Here is a 20,840-nt window from a genome sequence, read left to right on the forward strand (position 1 = left end):
GGTCACATTCATAGGTTCTGGGTGGCCATATCTTCAGCGGGTGGAGTGGGGTTAGGGAGTACCATTCAACCCCACTCTAGGTAAGCTGTGCTGCTCTAGTAAAGAAGTCTTTGCTGATATCATGCTCTGTGACATTATCACCCAGTTTAATTATTTTCATAGCTCTTGTCCTTATTTGATGCATGTTGTTCTTTCATCTACTTTTCTGTTGCCTCCCCGCCTACTTGAATTCAAACTTGGTGAATAAAGAGCTATCTTGTTCACTGCCGTATCCCTAGTACCTAGACCAATGCTTGGTATGCTGTAAGGATCACCAAATATTTACTGAATGAATGATACCATTAGTCAAATGTGATGTCAGCTTGGCTCTTGGATCCTTTCAACAACTTCCAGGATTTTATTTTACTTTTTGATATTGTTTTATGTTATTTGAATTTCGGTTGCATATTTTTAGAAATGCAAGTTTATTATGGGACATTTTTTTTTTTTTTTTTTTTTTTTTTTTTTTTTTGCGGTATGCGGCCCTGTCACTGTTGTGGCCTCTCCCGTTGCGGAGCACAGGCTCCGGACGCACAGGCTCAGCGGCCATGGCTCACGGGCCCAGCCGCTCCGCGGCATGTGGGATCCTTCCGGACTGGGGCACGAACCCGTGTCCCCTGCATCGGCAGGCGGACTTTCAACCACTGCGCCACCAGGGAAGCCCTATGGGACATGTTTTTAACACAATAGATAAATATATCCTACCATTTCAATGTAACACTCAAGTGCTAACTGGTCTTCATAGTTCATTTAGTTTTAATTTTTCCCCTCGTGAACAAATCTTCAGCAGACTCTTCCTTTCTCCCATAGGCTCTGATCACCTCCGGGAGAAGGATGGCCTCTGGGCTGTCTTGGTCTGGCTCTCCATTATCGCTGCCCGGAAGCAGAGTGTGGAGGAAATTGTCCGAGATCACTGGGCCAAATTTGGCCGCCACTACTACTGCAGGTGAGAAGGGCAAGGGTCTCCGTATGGACCCTGGGAAACTGCTCTTAGAGAAGTTTGTTTTTTTTTTAAAGTGGGCTAGAACCTTAGGAGGGAGGCATCTTTCAGGAAAATCTGAGGAGCACAGACGCTAGAGCCAGATAACCCTGAGAGGTGGTAGGAGTGGTGTCAAGGAGTACCCCTCCCCTGGTGACACCCCTCTGTCATCTTTTCATCCTGCCTGTACAGTGGGCCGCCATCCCCAGAGGGAATCTGAACTACAGAACCTTGAAAGGTCCTTTGGTGGCCATGAAGGTTGTACAGTCAGACCAGGGGCTTTCCTTGTTGGCTTTCCACCCATAATTATCAAGGAAAGGGAGGCAAAGCCAGAAGCTCCCACTAATGGTCCAAACCGTGACCAAGATGCCTAAGCTGGCATCCTCTGAAGGGACCACATGGCTCAGGAGCCCCAGATTTTGCTAAAGTTTTGTCCCCATGAAAGGAGTTACAGAAAAAAGAAATATTACCCTGGGAAGGAGGGAGGGGAAAGGTCAGTGGCAAAGAGCTTAGGGTTGGGGGTTTCTACCGCTTTCCTGTTGTTGAAGCAAGCGATGGGGGCAGAGTCTTCTGGCTGTGTGGCTGCCTGCTAGATATGCTAGTACCAAGCCATGGTTTAGGGGGAGCAGTGGTCGGAAAGGATGTTAACTGTGGAGAATGTGGGATTAGGGCAGGGAATCCTTGGGTAGTCTCAGCGGCTCTCTGTGTATTAAAAACAGAGACAGTGCCTCATTTGCTTTGCTTATGAATAGTTAACTACTTTGGATGTTTGGTTGCGTTTCAAGAGCCTAAGGGACAGAAAGAAAGCTTTAGACTTCCCTTATAAGGTGATTGTTTCTTCTCTTAAGAGGTCATTTACTTAGATAAATATCAGAGAATAAGGAAGCCTGTGATAGTTTTCAGTAAAATCAAAGAGACTGCAGTACTCTGGGAAATGTACACAGCACCATCATATTCTTGGTTCCTGTTTAGTTAAGAAGGCTGAGGATGTGACAGCTGGGAAATCACCTCAAATTATTCATTGTGTTATAAAATAAGGACTCTCAGGGCAGGTGGGAACTTGTTTTATTCACTAGTGTTTCTAACAAGTGCCAAAAATCCTGATTCTTGTGGGCTTTTTTGGCATACCAAAGGGACCAATTGGCACAGCAAATCCTTTTATTGCCTGAAGCTGCTCCAAAAAATCCAACCTGATAAAATATATTATGACTGCCAACCTCTGGCTTAGTGAGATCGCTTTGAGTCAGAGATGTGTTCCTCATAATTTGTGGAATGATTGTCTAGCTTTCTGCCAGCATTTTGAAGACATGGTATTATGATAAGTGTATTCATAATATAGTTCATTTTTTTGTGGCCAAGAGGTTACATGACAATTACTTTTTTCATACCAAATACCGTATTAGAGAATATAATGCAGTGGAGATATAAATTCTTGTAGGACTTTGAATTATGTTTCAGATTTCTGTACAAGGAGATCACAGAGATAAAGAAAAAGGCAGGAGGGAATAGGTAGAATGAAAGTAAACATTTCCTTCAGCCTCTGGGAAAGGTAGGTTAAAAGTGCTTGTGAAAGAAAATGATGTCTAGCCTGACTGTTGTCTTGGTGGGGAGGAGATAATTAAACAATTTTGGTTTAACTAATACTGAGCCTGAAGTTGTATCTGAGAACCCAGATGATACTCCTTGTATGAGTGGACCCCAAAAGGAATTCTCCATTTTGAAATTTCTTTCCTCGAAAGTGTGTTGGTGGTGGTGATGGTCAGAGGGGGTTTTTTGGGGTAGTGAGGGGAAGTTAGTGCTAGAACCTGCATGTGTATGAAGATGAGCATTTGGGCAGCTGGTCTGATGACCTCAGCCATAGACTGGGTGTGACCTGTCACATTAGTGTATTTTCTCAACTTCTAAGTCTCTTTCAGTGCCTCTCTGTCTCCTGCTACACCCTCTTATCTCAACCTCCTGCCCCTTTCTGCTTGGCTAGGTTTTACCTTCCCAAAAAGTTATCTTTAAAGAGAATCTAGGATTAGAACACATACACTACCGAGAAGGAATGTTCTGAGAGAATTCCCTTTTGTTTTGTTTCTGAGGCCGGGAGGACACACCTTGTGTAAGAGAGAACAGAAGAGAGGGGGGATGAAGGTGCAGGGGACCCATTGTTAGCCATGGTATCATTCCTTTTGGCTAACACCCTGTTGTCTGCTGAAGTCACAGAAGATCTTGGGTGGAAAAAAGTAGTAACAACTATTCAGACCTTCCTTCTTTAGTTCACTCTGAGAACTCACCTTCTTTCCTGTTTACAGAGAGCCCAGTGTGAGATCCCAGCACAGCTGCATGGGCACAGCTGCCCCACCTAGGGCTTCCTTCTTAAACAGAGCCCCCTGGGTGTGCCGTAAGGACTTGGGAAAACCCTCTGACATCGGGAAAGACCCTACAGTTTCCTTATGGTAGTGACTAAGAATAAAAGTAATTAAGAGTTTTAAGCACTGGTGTCGGGCATTGTGCCAACTACTTGGTATGCATTATCATATTTAAACTCCACAACAACAAATGAGATAAGGGTTATTTTTAGTCTTTTTTTTTTTCCCTAATCACCTCCCAGCCCCATTGTTACATTTGATGTTCTTGGCTAGGGGGACCTTCTTTTTTAATGGAACAATTGTGATATTTCTTCCAAGTTTCCAAGAGAGTTTTATGGTACATTGAATTCGCTTCCTCCTTCTCTCTTCCCCTGCCTTGATTCCTCTCTCTCCTTCCTTTCTTCCTTCACTTCCTCCCATCTTTCATTCCATTACTTACAAAAAACACCACTTGTCGGAAGCAACAGAGAACAAAACAGGTAAGATCTCTACCCTCCTGGAGCTTCCAGTACTCAGGGGCAAAGACAAGAAATAAGGAAACAAATATATAAACAAAGTAAATGCAGATTGGGATAACTACCAAAAGAAGAAATAAAGGATGATAAGAGGTGGGGAGAGATAGAGGGAAGCTACCTTAGATGACTGGTCAGAGAAGGTCACTTTCTAGAGGTAACACTAAATTTGAAAGCTGAAGGAAGGGAATGTGTCAGCTATTTGAGTAGCCTGGGGAAGATTGTACCAGGGAAAGGAAACAGATAGCAAGAGCAAAGGCCCAACGAAGGGAAAGGGCAAAGTGTCTCTGAGGACTGGAAAGGGGGCCCATGTGGCTGGAGCATAGTGAACAAGAGCGGGACAAAGTAAAATCAAGGACGTGGGCAGGTCAGATCCCACAGTGCCTTATAGGCTGTGGTTAGGGTGTTGACTCTTGCTCTCAACATGACAGGCATTTCTGGAGGGATTTAAAGGAAAGGATTGGCACGATTTGATGTTTACAAGATGATGCTGGCTGCTGTGTGGGGAATGAATGGAGGGCTGGCAGGGGGAAGAGGGGAGACCAGCTGCAGATGCTTCTCTGTGCTGTTCTTCCATGTTTCTTCCATGTTCTTCCATGTGCTGTTCTTCTTTAAACAAAACCAATGATTAAATGACCTTGAGAGGCCCACCCAGCTGCTGGTTCTCTGATTAGATTTGTGTTTATCCTGTGTCCTGCTCCTCCCTCGCCAGGTTTGATTATGAGGGCTTAGAGCCCAAGACGACCTATTACATCATGAGGGACCTGGAGGCCTTGGTCACAGACAAGTCCTTCATCGGCCAGCAGTTTGCTGTGGGGAGCCACGTCTACAGTGTGGCGAAGACAGACAGCTTTGAATACGTGGACCCCGTGGATGGCACTGTGACCAAGAAACAGGTACTTGCTATGAAATCGCCAGAACAGGTTATCAAGCAGAGGAGGGGTGGTGTGCGGTGGGGATGCAAAATATCCTACAGCTGGAGAGATCTTCAGCGATGATCTACTCTGAGCCCTTCATTTTACAGATGAGCGCCCTGTGGCCAGGAGAGAGGAAAGCCCTCAGTGAAGGTTACCTACCTACTTAATGGCAGAGAGTGGATTAGAATACAGGGCCCTGGCTCTCTGTCCAGTATTCTTTCCACTTGGTAACTGATGGGCCAACACCACAAATAGATTTAGACCCAACATTTCTTTCTGAAATGTTTGCAGCCTGCAGTCCCTCTATATAGTGGCCATGACTGGTGACAGATTCAGAAAAGTTTCCAAGAGCAAGGGATCCCTTTCCTTGGGACCCCCAGGTACAGGGATGTTTCACCTTTTATTACCTTATGTCATTACCTTATGTCAATGATAGGAGCTTAGCCAGCTGGGTTTGTTACTCCTGGTAGGGGAAGAAACAATTGGAAATTCTGCCCCACAAACCCAAAAGCAAGATTTATGGTTGAGAATTATATTAAATGAAAGATAAGTGGCAAAATCAACCACAACTTTTATTATGATCTCATCTCTGTGAACTGTATGAGAGATGTTGAAAGCTATTACCATTATTTTTCTTCTCGATTTTGTTTATTTATTGGCTATGGCAATGTTGGCCACTCTGGGAGCACATTTTAACATTTATAGTCTAAATAAGACACTTAGTAATGTTAAGAGCAGTTCCATTCTAAAATCTCCAAATTCTTATCTTCTTGTACATGCTTCACCACGTACAGACAACAAAATAAATCAGAAGCTGTAGGCTTTAAGGGACTAGATGTAACGGTAGATATTGCTGTTTTTATTTTGACTAGTGTTTCATACATAGTCCTTGCCCTAGGGTCCCCTGACTTGCCGATGTTCCAAAGCCCAGTACCCTACTGTTACTTTTGCGATATTCTCCCTCTGGTCTGCTTACTTTTGTAGTGATCTTTCATCTCTATCAAAATGTCAGTCTTTCATTCTAGAAGGCCTTCCATGGCTAGACAAATTCATTACAGTCTTACTTTGGAAAGGTGTAGGGTAGTGGAGAAAATAGTGGTTAAGAAGTTTGAAGACCCAGAATTGAATCCTATCCCTGCCACTTATTAGTTGGGAAGGTTGTTGGATTTCTTTGAGCCACAGTTTCTTCTTCATCTGTGAAACATCTATCTCACAGAGTTGTTTTAGAAATAGAACAAAATAACATATATAAAAACTCCTAGCCTTTACACAAGGCTTTGTAGTTGTGATTTGTTTTGCACAAGGATGCTTCCTTGTAGAATGGATTGAATTCTCTCCAAAATAATACCAGTGAATCCCTGGAGATGTGAAGCCAGCACACAGCACATGTACATCTTTGAGCCTCCATGTCTCAGATAATCTATTCCAGTTTGGTACCATATTTTCACCTCTGTTTCACACAGGGTCCTCAGAACAAACTTCCCTAATCCAAGACTTATTTTGTTGTTGTTACTGTAGAATTTGAGTCGTAAAATACATGCTTTCTAAAGTACCCCTGAGAGGTTTTTTGTTCCCTGACGAGGAAGGCTTGAAAACTATTCCTTGAAGGGAATGTCTAGTCATTGGTAGGTTCTGGACCATATCAACTCATGCAGAGCTTGTTTGTTGAGCTCATTTGTTTTGCTGTTAAATCTACTAATACTCTACCTTGTTTCTTCTTCAATGCACTCAGCATTTGGGTGCTTTTTTTTTCCTTGGCTTTTCTTTAGTCATTCACACCAGGCTAATTCCTCAACTGGATCTCAAGTTTGGACTTTGATTTATTCTATGTTCCTCCCCTTCAACCCTGAATATTGGTTTCTATTTTTACTCTGGAATTTATTGATATTTTCCCCATACTCTTTCATCTGTCCTCAAAGGTGACCATAAATAGATACGTGCTACCAGGACCTGCTCTTGGGGGTTTCTCAAGTAACAAAGGAAGGGTAGTTGTTTATCTTCCTGGATTCCAGGACCCAAGTGATACCTTCATTAGCTGGTGGCCCTGAGTCACACTAGAGATTCTTGCTGGTCTGGGTTTGGCTCAGTGAGGGTTTTGGGAGATCAGTTAACACTCAGCGGCATCCCTATTGTCAGCAAGCCACAGATGGTTCTTTCACCACAGCTGGTCCTGTTGGAACAGAGGGGAAATTCCTCCACAGGTGTGGCCATTGCTAAACTTTCACCACTGAGGACCACGTTTCAGCCCTTGTGGGATGTCAGTATTATCAGCATTCACCTCAGGGGACGGTTGAGTCTGGGGCATAGTTTATGCAACGTTGTTGCTAAATAAACTATCCATTCCTAAAAGACATATTTGAATTTAAATAAACTAGTATTATTTTTAAATAGTCACTCATTCAATAGGTATTTCTTGAGAGCCTATCAAATGCATAATATTGGGTTTTTTTCATGGTGCAGTTTTTTAATATAAATATATAATTGCTCTATTGAGATATAATTCACATAACATACCATTCACCTATTTAAAGTCTACCATTCAATGTGGTACATAGAGAAAGTTGTGCAATTGTTACCACAATCAATTTTAGCACATTTTTTTTTATCAACCTCCCCCAAAATAAACCATCTACTCTTTAGCTATCATCTCCCTTCTAACTCCTGGGAACCAATGATCTACTTTCTGTCTCTATAGCTCTTCCTATTCTGGACATTTCACATAAGTGGAATCATATAATATGTGGTCCTTTGTGACTGGCTGCTTTCACCTAGCACAGTGTCTTCAGGGTATATCAGTGCTATACCATATATCACTACTTGATTCATTTTTATTGCTGAATAGTAATTCCACTGTGTAGATAAACTACATTTTGTTTATCCACTCATATGATGGACATGTGAGATGTTTCTACTTTTTTACTATATGAATAATGCTGCTGTGAATATTCATGTAAGTTTTTGTGTAGACGTAGGTTTTCAATTCTCTTGGGTACATACCTAGGAGTGGAATTACTGGATCAAATGGTTAACTCTATGTTTAACCTTTAAAGAAGCTGCCAGATAGTCTCCAAACACAATTGTACTATTTTACACTCCTACTGACAGTGTATGAGGGTTCCAATTTCTGCACACTTTCACCAACCCTTGTTATTATGTTTTTTCAATTATAGGATACTGTAACTTAAAAATAGTCTACTATATTATGGGTTATTTCAAAATTAAGATACAAGGAGACTTAACCTCCACAAGGAGAAACAGACATATGCTTCACCTAGCAAAACTGAAAGGAAACATAATAATGTAACATCTCTGTTTGCTGTCAAAGGCCGATTGCTATGGTTTCTCCAGTGTTCTGTCATGTTGGAGTCAGACAGACATAGGTTTGAAGGCTGGCTTTGTCACTGCCTAGATTTGTGACTTTGGACATGTTACTTAACTTCTTTGAACCTCAACACAGTGAAGGGGAGGGGGAGGCCATGCTGATAATTACCATATAGGGTTATGGAGAAGGTTTTAGGAGAAAGACTTATAAAGCCCCGAGGCACAGTAGCTAGTACTCATTTGATGCTCAAGAAATATCAGTTCCTTCCCCCTTATCAGAATCCTTAACTTAAGTGCATATCAGTCTGAGGAAAGGGCGTGAGTGGCATTTAAGTGTGTAGTCTTAAAGTCAGATTGTCTTGGATTTGAGCTTCGGCTCTGCCACCTCCTGGCTGGGTGATCTTAGGCAAGTTACTCAACCTCCCTGTGCCTTTCTCTCCTGTCTGTGGAAATAGGAATAGTAATCATGGCTAACTCATATGGCCATTGGGAGAATTCAATCAGATAATATATATAAAGTCCTAGTACCTGATAAACATTAATAACTGGTTAACTAAAATAAGTTATGTTAAAAGAGCATCCTTGGGGGCTTCCCTGGTGGTGCAGTGGTTGAGAGTCCGCCTGCCGATGCGGGGGACACGGGTTCGTGCCCCGGTCCGGGAAGATCCCACATGCCGCGGAGCGGCTGAGCCCGTGAGCCATGGCCGCTGAGCCTGTGCGTCCGGAGCCTGTGCTCTGCAACGGGAGAGGCCACAACAGTGAGAGGCCCGCATACCACAAAAAAAAAAAAAAAAAAAGAGCATCCTTGGGAAAGAAAGATTTTGGCATTTAATGAACCATAAATGATAAGCAAAGCAGTGGGGAAGAGCATACAACAACAACTTTGCAGGGTGTCACGCGAAGATACAGGAAGGCCCCGTCAGTTTCTGAGCTATCTGTGAATTGATTCAAACTCACATTTCTCTGCCTGCCCCCACGGCCCCCCACCCTCCATCACACATACATTTTGCTTCAGAAAGAAAAAAGTTTTTTTAAGGCAGCTCTGTCCCCTTTTTGTCCTTGATTTGAAGTCAGAGTCAGGAAACAGACCGTGGGGAAAAAAAAAAGCTGTTTTACATGTATCTCTAGAGATAAAGAAGAAATGCTTCTCCATCCAAAATGAAATGAAAATCCTGTTCTGGTGATAAGCCATCCCTCCCACCCGCACCCACCATCTACTCCACTCCTATGGAAATGTTCAGCAAAATCTATCCTGCCTGTGAGATCCTGTGGAGGTCATTCAAAGAGCAAGAAGGAACCCCCTGAAGTACTCATCCCCTGATGTGAATTCCCAGGGACCTCACTGGCCTCACTGTGGCCTGTCGGGTCTCATGGAATTTACTATGGCTGCCTCCAAGTGTCTGATATTTTTGTGACCTTGGGTGCCAGGAGAAAAGTTGATGTGTGCCTTCCATTAAACAGAACCCAAGAGAGGCTCTGATTTAGAAATAGCAATTGAGAGGTGTGGTTCAACAATTGCAGCTCATCTTTCTGTGGTCCCATGAGGATGTGTCACTTGTTATTTTCTGGTAAAATCTAGTCACATGAATGAATGATGATGGTTTCTTCAAATACGAGTGGGAAAAATAGCCAGTAGCTACTGTGAGAGTAGGGCAACCGTTGGATCAAACTGCTGACTAATTTAATAGGTTCTTGATTTATGCCTTGTAAAGAGATGGGAGAGATGAGGAAAGGTTAGACGGCCCCTTAAGGCATGAAGGGTGGCCCAGTCTTTCCTCAAGGATGGATTCATTGTTCAAATATCAAGATTTTCCATGGTGCTTGGTGTGCTCTCTCTTCCCTCAACTATCACTTTCTCTGGGAACATTATCGATACCCAGATTATCTTTTAGTGTTGTCCTCCCCATCTCATCCTTCTAGCCCTGACTGTGAGACTCTCCAGCTTTGGGAGAAGGGATGCTCTAATGCCGGTGCTGTGAAAGAAAGACAACTTCACAAATGGTACCAGCCCTGAGTGATGGCGTATTGCCGCCAGGGTGGGCATCAGTCCAGAACTATGACCTGTATTTTGAAAATTAGCTTTGAAATGAGAAACCTTGATACTTCAGGAGCAATATTTAACCAAACAAGTCTCTCTTTATGTCTCATCCAACTCCCTTATTTCTATTTAACAAGATAAAAAATCATTAAATTCTATGAGTGCTGAAGTCATTTGCAAGTAAAAGTTCAGCTGATATTAAAAAAAAAACTGATGTAAATAAATGCATACCAGTTAGCTGATGTGGAAAACCAAATCCAATTTGATTATGTCAGACTAACTTTGAGCTTATTAATACCTCTTCAAGTTACGCAGGCTGTGTGGAAACATTTTTGATGTTGTCCTTAACCTGGAAAAAAGAACCATTTGAAATTAGTTCAGAGAAAAAGCACACTTTGAAGACTGATTCTGAAGTCAGTTTGCTTTTAGTGTTGTTATTTTAATATACAAGAAGGTGTCTGTACTTCTTACTTTTGGTATTTAGAAATAATAAAGAAAGTAAATTGGCAATCTTGAAATCACATTTCAGTCTGACATGTGGTGCTTCAATATATACTGTGGTGTTGCCAACTCCTGGTCAGCAGATACAGAGAAGTTTACTGAGGCCTTGTCTCTGGTGGCCTCACATGAAGGCAACTGAACAGTCTTAGCTGGAAAATCTGGGGCCCCAGAGGGGCTCTCTACTCAGAGTTAACTGGTCATCCTTTAACTTCAAGCTTCAACTTTTATTACATTCCAATCAATGAACCAACTGAGAGACTGTCCTATTAACAATCCTTGTCCTATAATATGCCATTGGCTAGAGTGTGCTTTGGGCATCTAGAAGTAGAATTTAAGAAATCACTTCAGTCAGACTGGTTATCCCACCTACAGAATTTAGCTAAATCTGAATGTTAGTACCTATTAACAGTGCTCCTGTGTTGAGTAACAGAAATGTTTAGGGAGTGAGGTGTAATCGTTCAATGTATACTGTGATCAAACCTGGGTTAAAAAATCCTTTTTACATTGCAAGTTGTGATGTCTAAAAAAATTTCCCTTAATAAATACAGCTTCCTTTCCCACCTTAGTACCACATGGTGAAGGTAGTAGAAGTTTGATTCATTCATGTCTGCATCCATTTACTGACTATTTTCCAAACACCTACCACATGCAGTCAGCTTCCTGGGCATTGAGGATAAAACAGCACACAGGACAGGCCAGCGGGGAAGGCAGACTGACATTAAGCTTGTAATAACTACAGGGTTTGTTTAACAATATTACAGAGAAATCACTTATTTGGAAGTGCATAGCAGAAGGAACAAACCTAGACTAGGGCTCTGGAAAGCTCTCCATGGGGAGATGATACTTAAGCTGGGTCCTGAAGAATGGTTGGAAGCTGGCTCCGGCGAAACTGTCTTATCAGACTACATGCTTTTCTTCCATCATGTGTACTTATACCGTTGTTTAGCTTTCCAGAGAAAGAGATGGGTTTCCTATGGGCAATCACATTCCCCATGGGATGTTACAATAGCTGTGATTATGATTCTCAACTCCAGTGCTCATTCTACAACACTGTAGTTGTGGGAAATAGAGACAATTGGGCCTCTTAGTAGGATACCTTGAAAACTATGGATTAAAAAAATTTTTTCCTAATGGCTACTTTTCCTATGATTTTGCCTATTTGCCTTCCAAGGACCAAATATATTTTCAGTGCTTTGTAATGACCTGTTGGCTGATTTGGAAACAGAGAGAGGGAGACATTGTTTTTGGTTAGTTGGGAAGTTCTGACTCCCCTGCTTCTGATTTGTTGGAGTTTTGTTATAATGAATTACCTTCTCCTGACATAATTGATTGCTTTAGGGCTATCTTCTAAAATGTTGGTAGTAGAACCCTGCTAAGATGTGTGGTAAGAATCTAAGCATTCTGGAATGGCATCCCAGTTACTTCCTACTGAAATACTAATGTCTGTGTGTAGTCAGGAGGGCAACCATCACCAGGAAACATAAATATTAAAGGAAAAAGCTGCAAACTATCACAGGAACTGAGGGAGGAAACTACCCCTGTTGTCTGGGTAAAGTATGTCTGAATCCAAAATATCCCAGAACCGGGCCTGGTGTTGAGTGAACAGGCATCAGCAGCCATTTTGGCCATTTTGGCCAAAGACACAGGGAAATGGAACATGTGTGACCTAGTTCCATTGTTCCAGACTTGATAGTTAGAATCTGGATGAGGACTGGTTTGTCTTCACTTCCCACTTCACTTCTCATCACCTAATGTGATGGTTTTTGCTGGATGTGTGTTGTAAAAGTGCACTTAAGAAGCCATTTGACCTTGATTTCCCCAGATAATTATTTGCAATTGTTGGCTCCCAAGAGTGCTGGTTGGTTGTAAAAAAAGGCTAGCTGAGAATTGCTCCCAAGGGTAGGGCAGCTGGGTATGGCTGTGTAGTCAGTGCACTGCACAAAGGCATGGGCCTAATGCTGGAGGAGAAGCTGAAATCCAGACCAGCCAAGAGAAAAGATGCTCTTCTGTAATTTGTCCACCCAGAGAGGGCATTGCTTGTAATTTATATGAGGGCATGGTATGGACTAGCAGCTGCCCAGCTCAGCCACTTGTGAACTCATGCTCACAGCTAACTCTGTGACTTAAACAAAGAAAAATGGGGTAATTCTAGGTGATTTTTTTCGTGGCAAGAAATGTCTGTCCAATCCAAATTTTCTGCTTTATAAGCTGCATGCTTTCTTCTACAAAATATGGTTCAGATGTTACACAGCAATATTTTCACCTTGAAGCGTTCCAGATAAATCGTTGGGATTTCCTGTGGGAGATAACATCTGAGTTAATCTCACAGAGTCTCTCTCTTCCAAGCCTGTCCTGTCTCCAGGTTCATATGCCTGGGGTGGCCAACTGACTGTATATGCGACATTGTACCAGATTTCAGGGCCATATGCTGTTTTCCCCTGGAACTCTTCCTAAGTCGGTATTCAACTAGGTCAGATGCTGCCAAATAACTGTTGGTAATGTACAGTTCCTCCTTCCCCGCCTGGCTGCAACATGTCCTATAGTCTCCAAACTCACATCTGGCAGCTCTGCTTGTACTTAGCAACTTGCAGATTTCCCTGCATTGATTTACACAAGGGCTTAAAAAAAAAAAAGAAAAAAAAACAACCCAAGATTCATTTATCAAATGTTTATCAGATACCTACTCTACAAAAGGCTCTGTGCCAGTTTGCAGGACCATACAAAACATATGAGATATTGTTCAAATATTTCACATGAGAAGCAATGTATGGCTATCAGTGGTTTCATATGGTTCAACCTAAAATTGTAAGCCTGCAGTGAGAAGACGTAGGCTGAAACCCTGGCTCCTCCATTTACTGGTTGTGTTAACCTTGAGCAGGTTTTCTGACTTGCCTGTTCTTTTCAGTAAAAGGAGGAGATGGCCTGGATGACCCTAAGGTCCTCCTTTCAAGACCTTAAGTTTGTAAATTGACCAGCCAGGAAAGAGAATTTTATTGCCAGGAAGCCAGTTTAGTGGGAGATATGGATAAGATAAATGGTAACAGATCTCTGTGTTTAGTAGTGATTTCAGAGGACATGGCAAAGTTTTAAAAATAAAATTAATCTTAATTCTGCCTAATATAAAAATAAGTATGTAGCACTGCACCACAAACCATTGCCATTTAATCTTTATATAGCAATCTTTTGCAAAATCTGGAAAGTTAGACAAGTTAGAGCATAGCACCGTTTTCACTAAAAGCTTTAACATAAGAAAAATAATTCTATTTATATAGTGATTTATAATTCTCAAAGCACTTTTCACATACATTTTCTGATCTGATGCTCACAACAATCCAGTAAGCCGGGGTGTATTATTTTTCATCCGCTTTTTAGGAAACTAAGGCTTAGAGAGCTTAAATGACTTACTCAAGACCGCCAGCTAACAAGCCAAGCCAGAATTTTAGCCCAGTTCTCTAGTTATTCCTATATTGTTTCCAAACTCCACAAATGGCAAACCAAAGAGGGGGCAAATCTGGGGAGGAAAAGAAATGCTACAGAGATAACTGGAAGCAGATTGCAGGATTTTTGTGTGGAGCAGTTCTTTAATAATCCTTTCTCATTGGGACAGAGCTAAGGTGGGCAAAACCCCACCCTGGTCACTGAGGCATACAACTATGGCCACTCAAAGGGTTTCCCCTGGGCTGGAAGTGCAGTGCCCTTTGTGTACCCCACCCCATACTTAACATTCTCTTCTAATGGAGGAGGGCATCTTCTTCCCTTCTTTGAGCTTGGGGCTGTTGTGTCATCCTGGAAATTCCCGCTCCTATAGCTGCTATGGTTACGGTGGTATCATGGATTCCTTCACTGTTGCTTCAGGAATTCCTTAGGAGATTGTGCTAGAAACAATTAATGTCAGATGCTCAAGAGGAGATGCTTCTAGTGGTTCTGCTGCTGACAAGGCGCTAGGAGGAGGCTTTCAGGACTCAGCAGCAACATGATGTTTTATTAGGCCCCTGTGTTATGGCCTCCTAAGATCCCAGTCTGATGGTAGCGTATGCAAGAAACCTCAGATCTTAAAGGCATCTTCCTTAAGGCTGACATGTGGTATAGTCAGTCACTCGGTACATGAGGGCGGTGACCTAGAAAAAAAAGACGACGGCAGTGCTGTCTGAATTTGGCTACACATTAGAATCACCTGGAGAGCTTTTACAATCCCAGTGCCCAAGTCACACCCCATACAAATTAAATCACAATGTCTGGAGTGAGAGCCAGGTACCACTATTTTTTTAAAGACTCCTAGCTGATTTTAGTGTGTAGTAAATTTTGCAATTAATAGGCTAGCTAATGATTTGTCCAAGATCACACAGCTGGAGACAGGAACTGTCTCCAACTGAACATGGTTCAACTCCACTGTTTTTATCTAAAACCGACCCTTGCCCTAAAAATGAAGGATGAGTAGACATAGTATCTTTCACAATTACCCTTCAAGGTGAATATGTAGCCCCAGTTCATTAGTGAAGAATATGAGTGTGTTTCCATTTGGCCTTGTTACATGTGGAAGGAGGCCTTCCAGTGATGCTCACACCAGCTGTTGGACATGTAATGACATTCATTCAACAAGTGTCAATGGAGGACCTACCGTGTGCCAGGCTTGTCCTAGGCTGTATCAATAAATGGTGAACAAGGAATGTAAGGGTTTTCCCTCCCAGAGCTTATCAGCTAATGAAGGACCCAACGACATAATTCAGTGATTCCAACACTTTAGGGTTAAGATTGTAAAGGGAACTTATTTTATTCATTTGCACTGGGCCTTGTTTCTTCAAGAGGATTTGTGGCAGCAAACACACATAATGAAGTTGTTAGAATATAAATAAGAAACAGAAATCAAGACTAGGGAAAATATAAATAAGAGTAGAGAGTCAAGAACAGAAGAAGAAAAATTTTAAATTTTGCAAGTCATAAGGATCCACTTGGGCTGAACCTCAAATTTGGCATTAAGTGTCCTGGCAGCCATATTAAAAAGGAAACTATGGTTAGTTATAAAGTTCTTGTTGTCAGAAAGAAAACAAAATACCAGTTCCTCAGGGAAGCAAAGGCTTTCCTAACAACTTGGCTCTTGAGGAGATGTCTAATGTGGAGCTTCATACAGTCTCCTATAGTGACTGCAAAAAATGGATTTTATAACAGTGCCTTGCAGACCCTGCAATAAAAGTGAGGATATAAAACTAAAATGCGATTTAATAAATCTATTTCTATCATGAGTAGGTGATCAGAAGTAAGTTGATTTGGGCCAAATATATGTCCAGATGAACCTATGACTGGAAGGTGCAGTGCCTGAGGGACACCCTTATAACAGTCTTCATAGTTTCTCTGTACTGGGATTTCCATAGGCATACGGTTATATTTTTCATTTTCTGGGGTAGAGTTGAAGGGTAAGTGTTCCATGTTGTGGATCATGGAATAGTTTTTACCAGGGGTCAGCAAACATTTTCTGTAAAGGGCCAGATAGTAAATGTTTTAGCCCCTGTGGGCCAGACGACCTCTGTCAGAACAATTCAGTGCTGCAGTTGTAACACAAAAGCAGCCACAGACAACTCATAAGTGAACAGGCATGTCTGTGTTCCAGTAAAACTTGATTTATAAAAACAGGTGGCAGGTCAAATATAGCTGACAAACTATATTGCCAACCCCCTGGTTTAACCCAAAAAATTTTCTAAAGCCAAGTATATTATTGGTATTCTTTTGTTGGGATTATGGAACATTTCGAAACTTGGCAAGTCTTGGTCAGTGGTTACTTTGGCCTTATTATTTAGTTGATAGCAGGTGATGATACATGCTGGAGAGAACATGGTTCATGTTGAGGTTACAAATTCATTAAGCTCATTGGAACAACATGCAGACCCCAAAGCAGTCCAGTACAACTATTCACACATCCAAGTGACGCTCAGCAGACATGGAACTAGGGTCGTTGCAGCAGAGAACTGGGCTAGGTCTAAACATTTTTTGTTCCATGTGGAGAAGGAGAATTGTTATGCTCTTCACTGGGAGGTCTCACAAAGCAACATGGATTCTCTATTAAGATCTCATGGTTCCTTAGGAAAGAGAGAAGACACTGGATTATTTCCAGCAGGCTGATATGTGCTATTCACTCCCTTATCATCTTTTCAAGTGCAAAATCTATTCCAGGCTACCCGATACAGGTTCTAACCAACCTTCCATGAGTACAGCCAAAGATATGGCTACACTTAGTGAAAAAACAAAACATGATTTCACTGTAAAAGGGGCTTAGCTATGAGCAGATAATACATGTTGAGGATTTATCATGGCCTGAATTCTTAAGTACCCCCCCCCACTGGCCATAAACTAATCTGGGAAGTTAATTGTGTAATGGAGCTACTTTAAAGGGTTAAGTCTGGGAAGTCCTCAGAAGAGGTGGCTTCAAGTGATTTAGTACCTGCAACAACAGGTGCTTTAGGGCTTCGACCTTAAAGTCTGTAAAAACATGGCTGTGGGGCTTCCCTGGTGGCACAGTGGTTGAGAGTCTGCCTGCCAATGCAGGGCACACGGGTTCGAGCCCTGGTCTGGGAGGATCCCACATGCCGCGGAGCAACTAGGCCCGTGAGCCACAACTACTGAGCCCGCGCGTCTGGAGCTTGTGCTCCGCAACAGGAGAGGCTGCGATAGTGAGAGGCCTGCGCACCGCGATGAAGAGTGGCCCCCACTCGCCGCAACTAGAGAAAGCCCTCGCACAGAAACGAGGACCCAACACAGCCAAAAATTAATTAATTAATTAATTAATTTAAAAAAATTTAAAAATATATTCAAAAAAAAAACATGGCTGTGAATACAATGGTGGAACCAACCTTTGGGGCTTCATTGTCAGTCTGAACAGAATTTGGTATACCATACTTTCTGGATAGCAGGGTTTGTTTGCTCTATTGGGAATTTCCTAACTGTTCACTTCTCCAGCAGCATAAGGTGGTTAAGAAAATAATTTTGCTCATTGTGATAGAATATTTCAGGCTTATGGAGAGCAAATACTGTCTTTATGTTCATATACCCGGGGCTTAGCCCCATACCAGATCCCTAAGCGTTGCTGTAAAATGTGTGCCTAATGAGTGAATCCCAGACAAAATCAACCTGTTTGCATAGCTAGTGTCACAGAGTGATAGGCTGCCAGGAAAAGACATGGCTCCTTTTTATTACACAAATTGTGGCAGACATTGAAGCCTCCAAAAGAGACTAAGCTTTTTGTTTGGGGATTGGAACAAACTATGCCTACACAACTTAAAAAGCAGAAAACCACACAGATGGAATCGTAGTGTTTCCCAGCAGATATCACCAGATGGGGGAGGGGGTAAGAGATTAGCGGTCAAGTTCACGTGGCATGTATGAATATTTTTAATAATGCTGTTCTTAACAAGCAGGATTTGAGGCCAGAGACGTTTCCAGGGTAAATTTCTTAGGGAAAATGACTGGTATCACAGTTGCCTGAGACTTCTACTTTTTCAGAAGTAACAAGTGACCAGACATATTATTTTGTTCCTGGCTCTCTTTCTTCTGGCTCCTGCCAGTATGCTTATTTATAACAATAACTTTAACAGTTGCCTTAAGAAAACCAATTTCCTTCAACAGAAGTCACAACATGATCTTACAGTCATACTTTTTAAAATGTCGCTGCCACTAATGAGAAGAGATGCATAGAGAACAGTGATGTTCCGAGCCAAAAATCAAATCCTGGGCAGCAGTGTGAGGTGCTGCCACGGCTCTGCCCCGACCCCACCCTGGTGGCCAGGTCTTACCGTAGGAAGGAAGGAGAGAACCAAGAGGATGAGGACGTACACAGAAACCCTCAGAACCCGGCAGATGCTCCAGCCCTGAGCATTTCATTGTAGGCTTCCATGGCTACCAGAGGAATGTGGGAATGAGGACAGAAACAGAGAGAAACTTAAAGCAAAGTCTAACATCATGTGGGGGTAGCTTTAACACGGGTCATTTGTCATACTGTAATAGATAAATTGCCTACCTGACTGCATCCAGCAGGTTCACAAGGGACAAACTTTGGCCCCAGGGACATTTAATTTAATTATTTTTTAAACATCTTTATTGGAGTATAATTGCTTTACAATGGTGCGTTAGTTTCTGCTGTATAACAAAACGAATCAGCTATACATATACATACATCCCCATATCCCCTCCCTCTTGCGTCTCCCTCCTTCCCACCCTCCCTATCCCACCCCTCTAGGTGGGGTAGAAAGCACCCACAAAGCACCAAGCTGACCTCCCTGTGCTATGCTGCTGCTTCCCACTAGCTATCTATGTTACATTTGGTAGTGTATATATGTCCATGCCTCTCTCTCACTTTGTCCCAGCTTACCCTTCCCCCTCCCCATGTCCTCAAGTCCATTCTCTATGTCTGCGTCTTTATTCCTGTCCTGCCCCTAGGTTCATCAGAACCAATTTTTTGTTTTGAGATTCCATATATATGTGTTAGCATACGGTATTTGTTTTTCTCCTTCTGACTTACTTCACTCCATATGACAGACTCTAGGTCCATCCACCTCACTACAAATAATTCAGTTTCGTTTCTTTTTATGGCTGAGTAATATTCCATTGTATATATGTGCCACATCTTCTTTATCCATTCGTCTGTCAATGTACACTTAGGTTGCTGCTATGTCCTGGCTATTGTAAATAGAGCTGCAATGAACACTGTGGTACATGACTCTTTTTGAATTATGGTTTTCTCAGGGTATATGCCCAGTAGTGGGATTCCTGGGTCACATGGTAGTTCTATTTTTAGTTTTTTAGGGAACCTCCATACTGTCTCCATAGCAGCTGTATGAATTTACATTCCCACCAACAGTTCAAGAGGGTTCTCTTTTCTCCAAACCCTCTCCAGCATTTATTGTTTGTAGATTTTTGATGATGACCATTGTGACTGGTATGAGGTGATACCTCATTGTAGGTTTGATTTGCATTTCTCTAATGATTAATGATGTTGAGCATCCTTTCATGTGTTTTTTGGCAATCCATATATCTTCTTTGGAGAAATGTCTATTTAGGTCTTCTGCCCATTTCTGGATTGGGTTGTTTGTTTTTTACTGTTGAGCTGCATGAACTGCTTGTATATTTTGGAGATTAATCCTTTGTCAGCTGCTTCATTTGTAAATATTTTCTTCCATTCTGAGGGTTGTCTTTTCGTCTTGTTTATGGTTTCCTTTGCTGTGCAAAAGCTTTTAAGTTTCATTAGGGCCCGTTTGTTTATTTTTGTTTTTATTTCCATTTCTCTAGGAGGTGGGTCAAAAAGGATCTTGCTGTGATTTATGTCATAGAGTGTTCCTATGTTTTCCTCTAAGAGTTTTATAGTGTCTGGCCTTACATTTAGGTCTTTAATCCATTTTGAGTTTTTGAGTTGAATTTTGTGTATCATGTTAGGGAGTGTTCTAATTTCATTCTTTTACATGTAGCTGTCCAGTTTTCCTAGCACCACTTATTGAAGAGGCTGTCTTTTCTCCATTGTATATTCTTGCCTCCTTTGTCAAAGATAAGGTGACCATATGTGCGTGGGTTTATCTCTGGGCTTTCTATCCTGTTCCATTGATCTATATTTCTGTTTTTATGCCAGAACCACACTGCCTTGATCACTGTAGCTTTGTAGTATAGTCTGAAGTCCGGGAGCCTGATTCCTCGGGCTCCGTTTTTCTTTCTCAAGATTGCTTTGGCTATTCAGGGTCTTTTGTGTTTCCATACAAATTGTGAAATTTTTTGTTCTAGTTCTGTGAAAAATGCCAGTGGTAGTTTGATAGGGATTGCATTGACTCTGTAGATTGCTTTGGGTAGTATAGTCATTTGCACAATGTTGATTCTTCCAATCCAAGAGCACAGTATATATCTCCATCTGTTTGTATCATCTTTCATTTCTTTCATCAGTGTCTTAGAGTTTTCTGCATACAGGTCTTTTGTCTCCTTATGTAGGTTTATTCCTAGGTATTACCCCAGGGACATTTATTAAATATCACCCCATCCTTGTTACCTTTACCGCTTTCTGATTTCCACATCACCAGACCAAGGGACCTTGAGCATCTATTCATAGTTTTGCTCCTAACCCTCCCCCAACATGAACCAGAAGGCAACAGAAATAGAATAGAGACAAATAGATAACCTTAAGTAGCTTCTAGGTTTACCTCACTGTCCTGT

At 41.9% G+C, this 20,840-nt stretch overlaps 1 protein-coding gene across 1 annotated transcript in view; it reads left to right on the forward strand.

Moving 5' to 3' along the window:
* The window catches only part of PGM5 (phosphoglucomutase 5), a 192,933-nt gene that overhangs the window by 135,560 nt on the left and 36,533 nt on the right, over window positions 1-20,840 (forward strand). The window contains exons 8-9 of the mRNA XM_082612658.1: window positions 850-985; window positions 4,597-4,780. Of these exons, the coding sequence (XP_082468784.1) occupies window positions 850-985; window positions 4,597-4,780 (320 nt within the window). The remainder of the gene's footprint in view (window positions 1-849; window positions 986-4,596; window positions 4,781-20,840) is intronic.

This window comes from Mesoplodon mirus (genome assembly GCF_964341445.2).
Source record: "Mesoplodon mirus genome assembly, chromosome: 1".
Lineage (NCBI taxonomy): Eukaryota > Metazoa > Chordata > Mammalia > Artiodactyla > Ziphiidae > Mesoplodon > Mesoplodon mirus.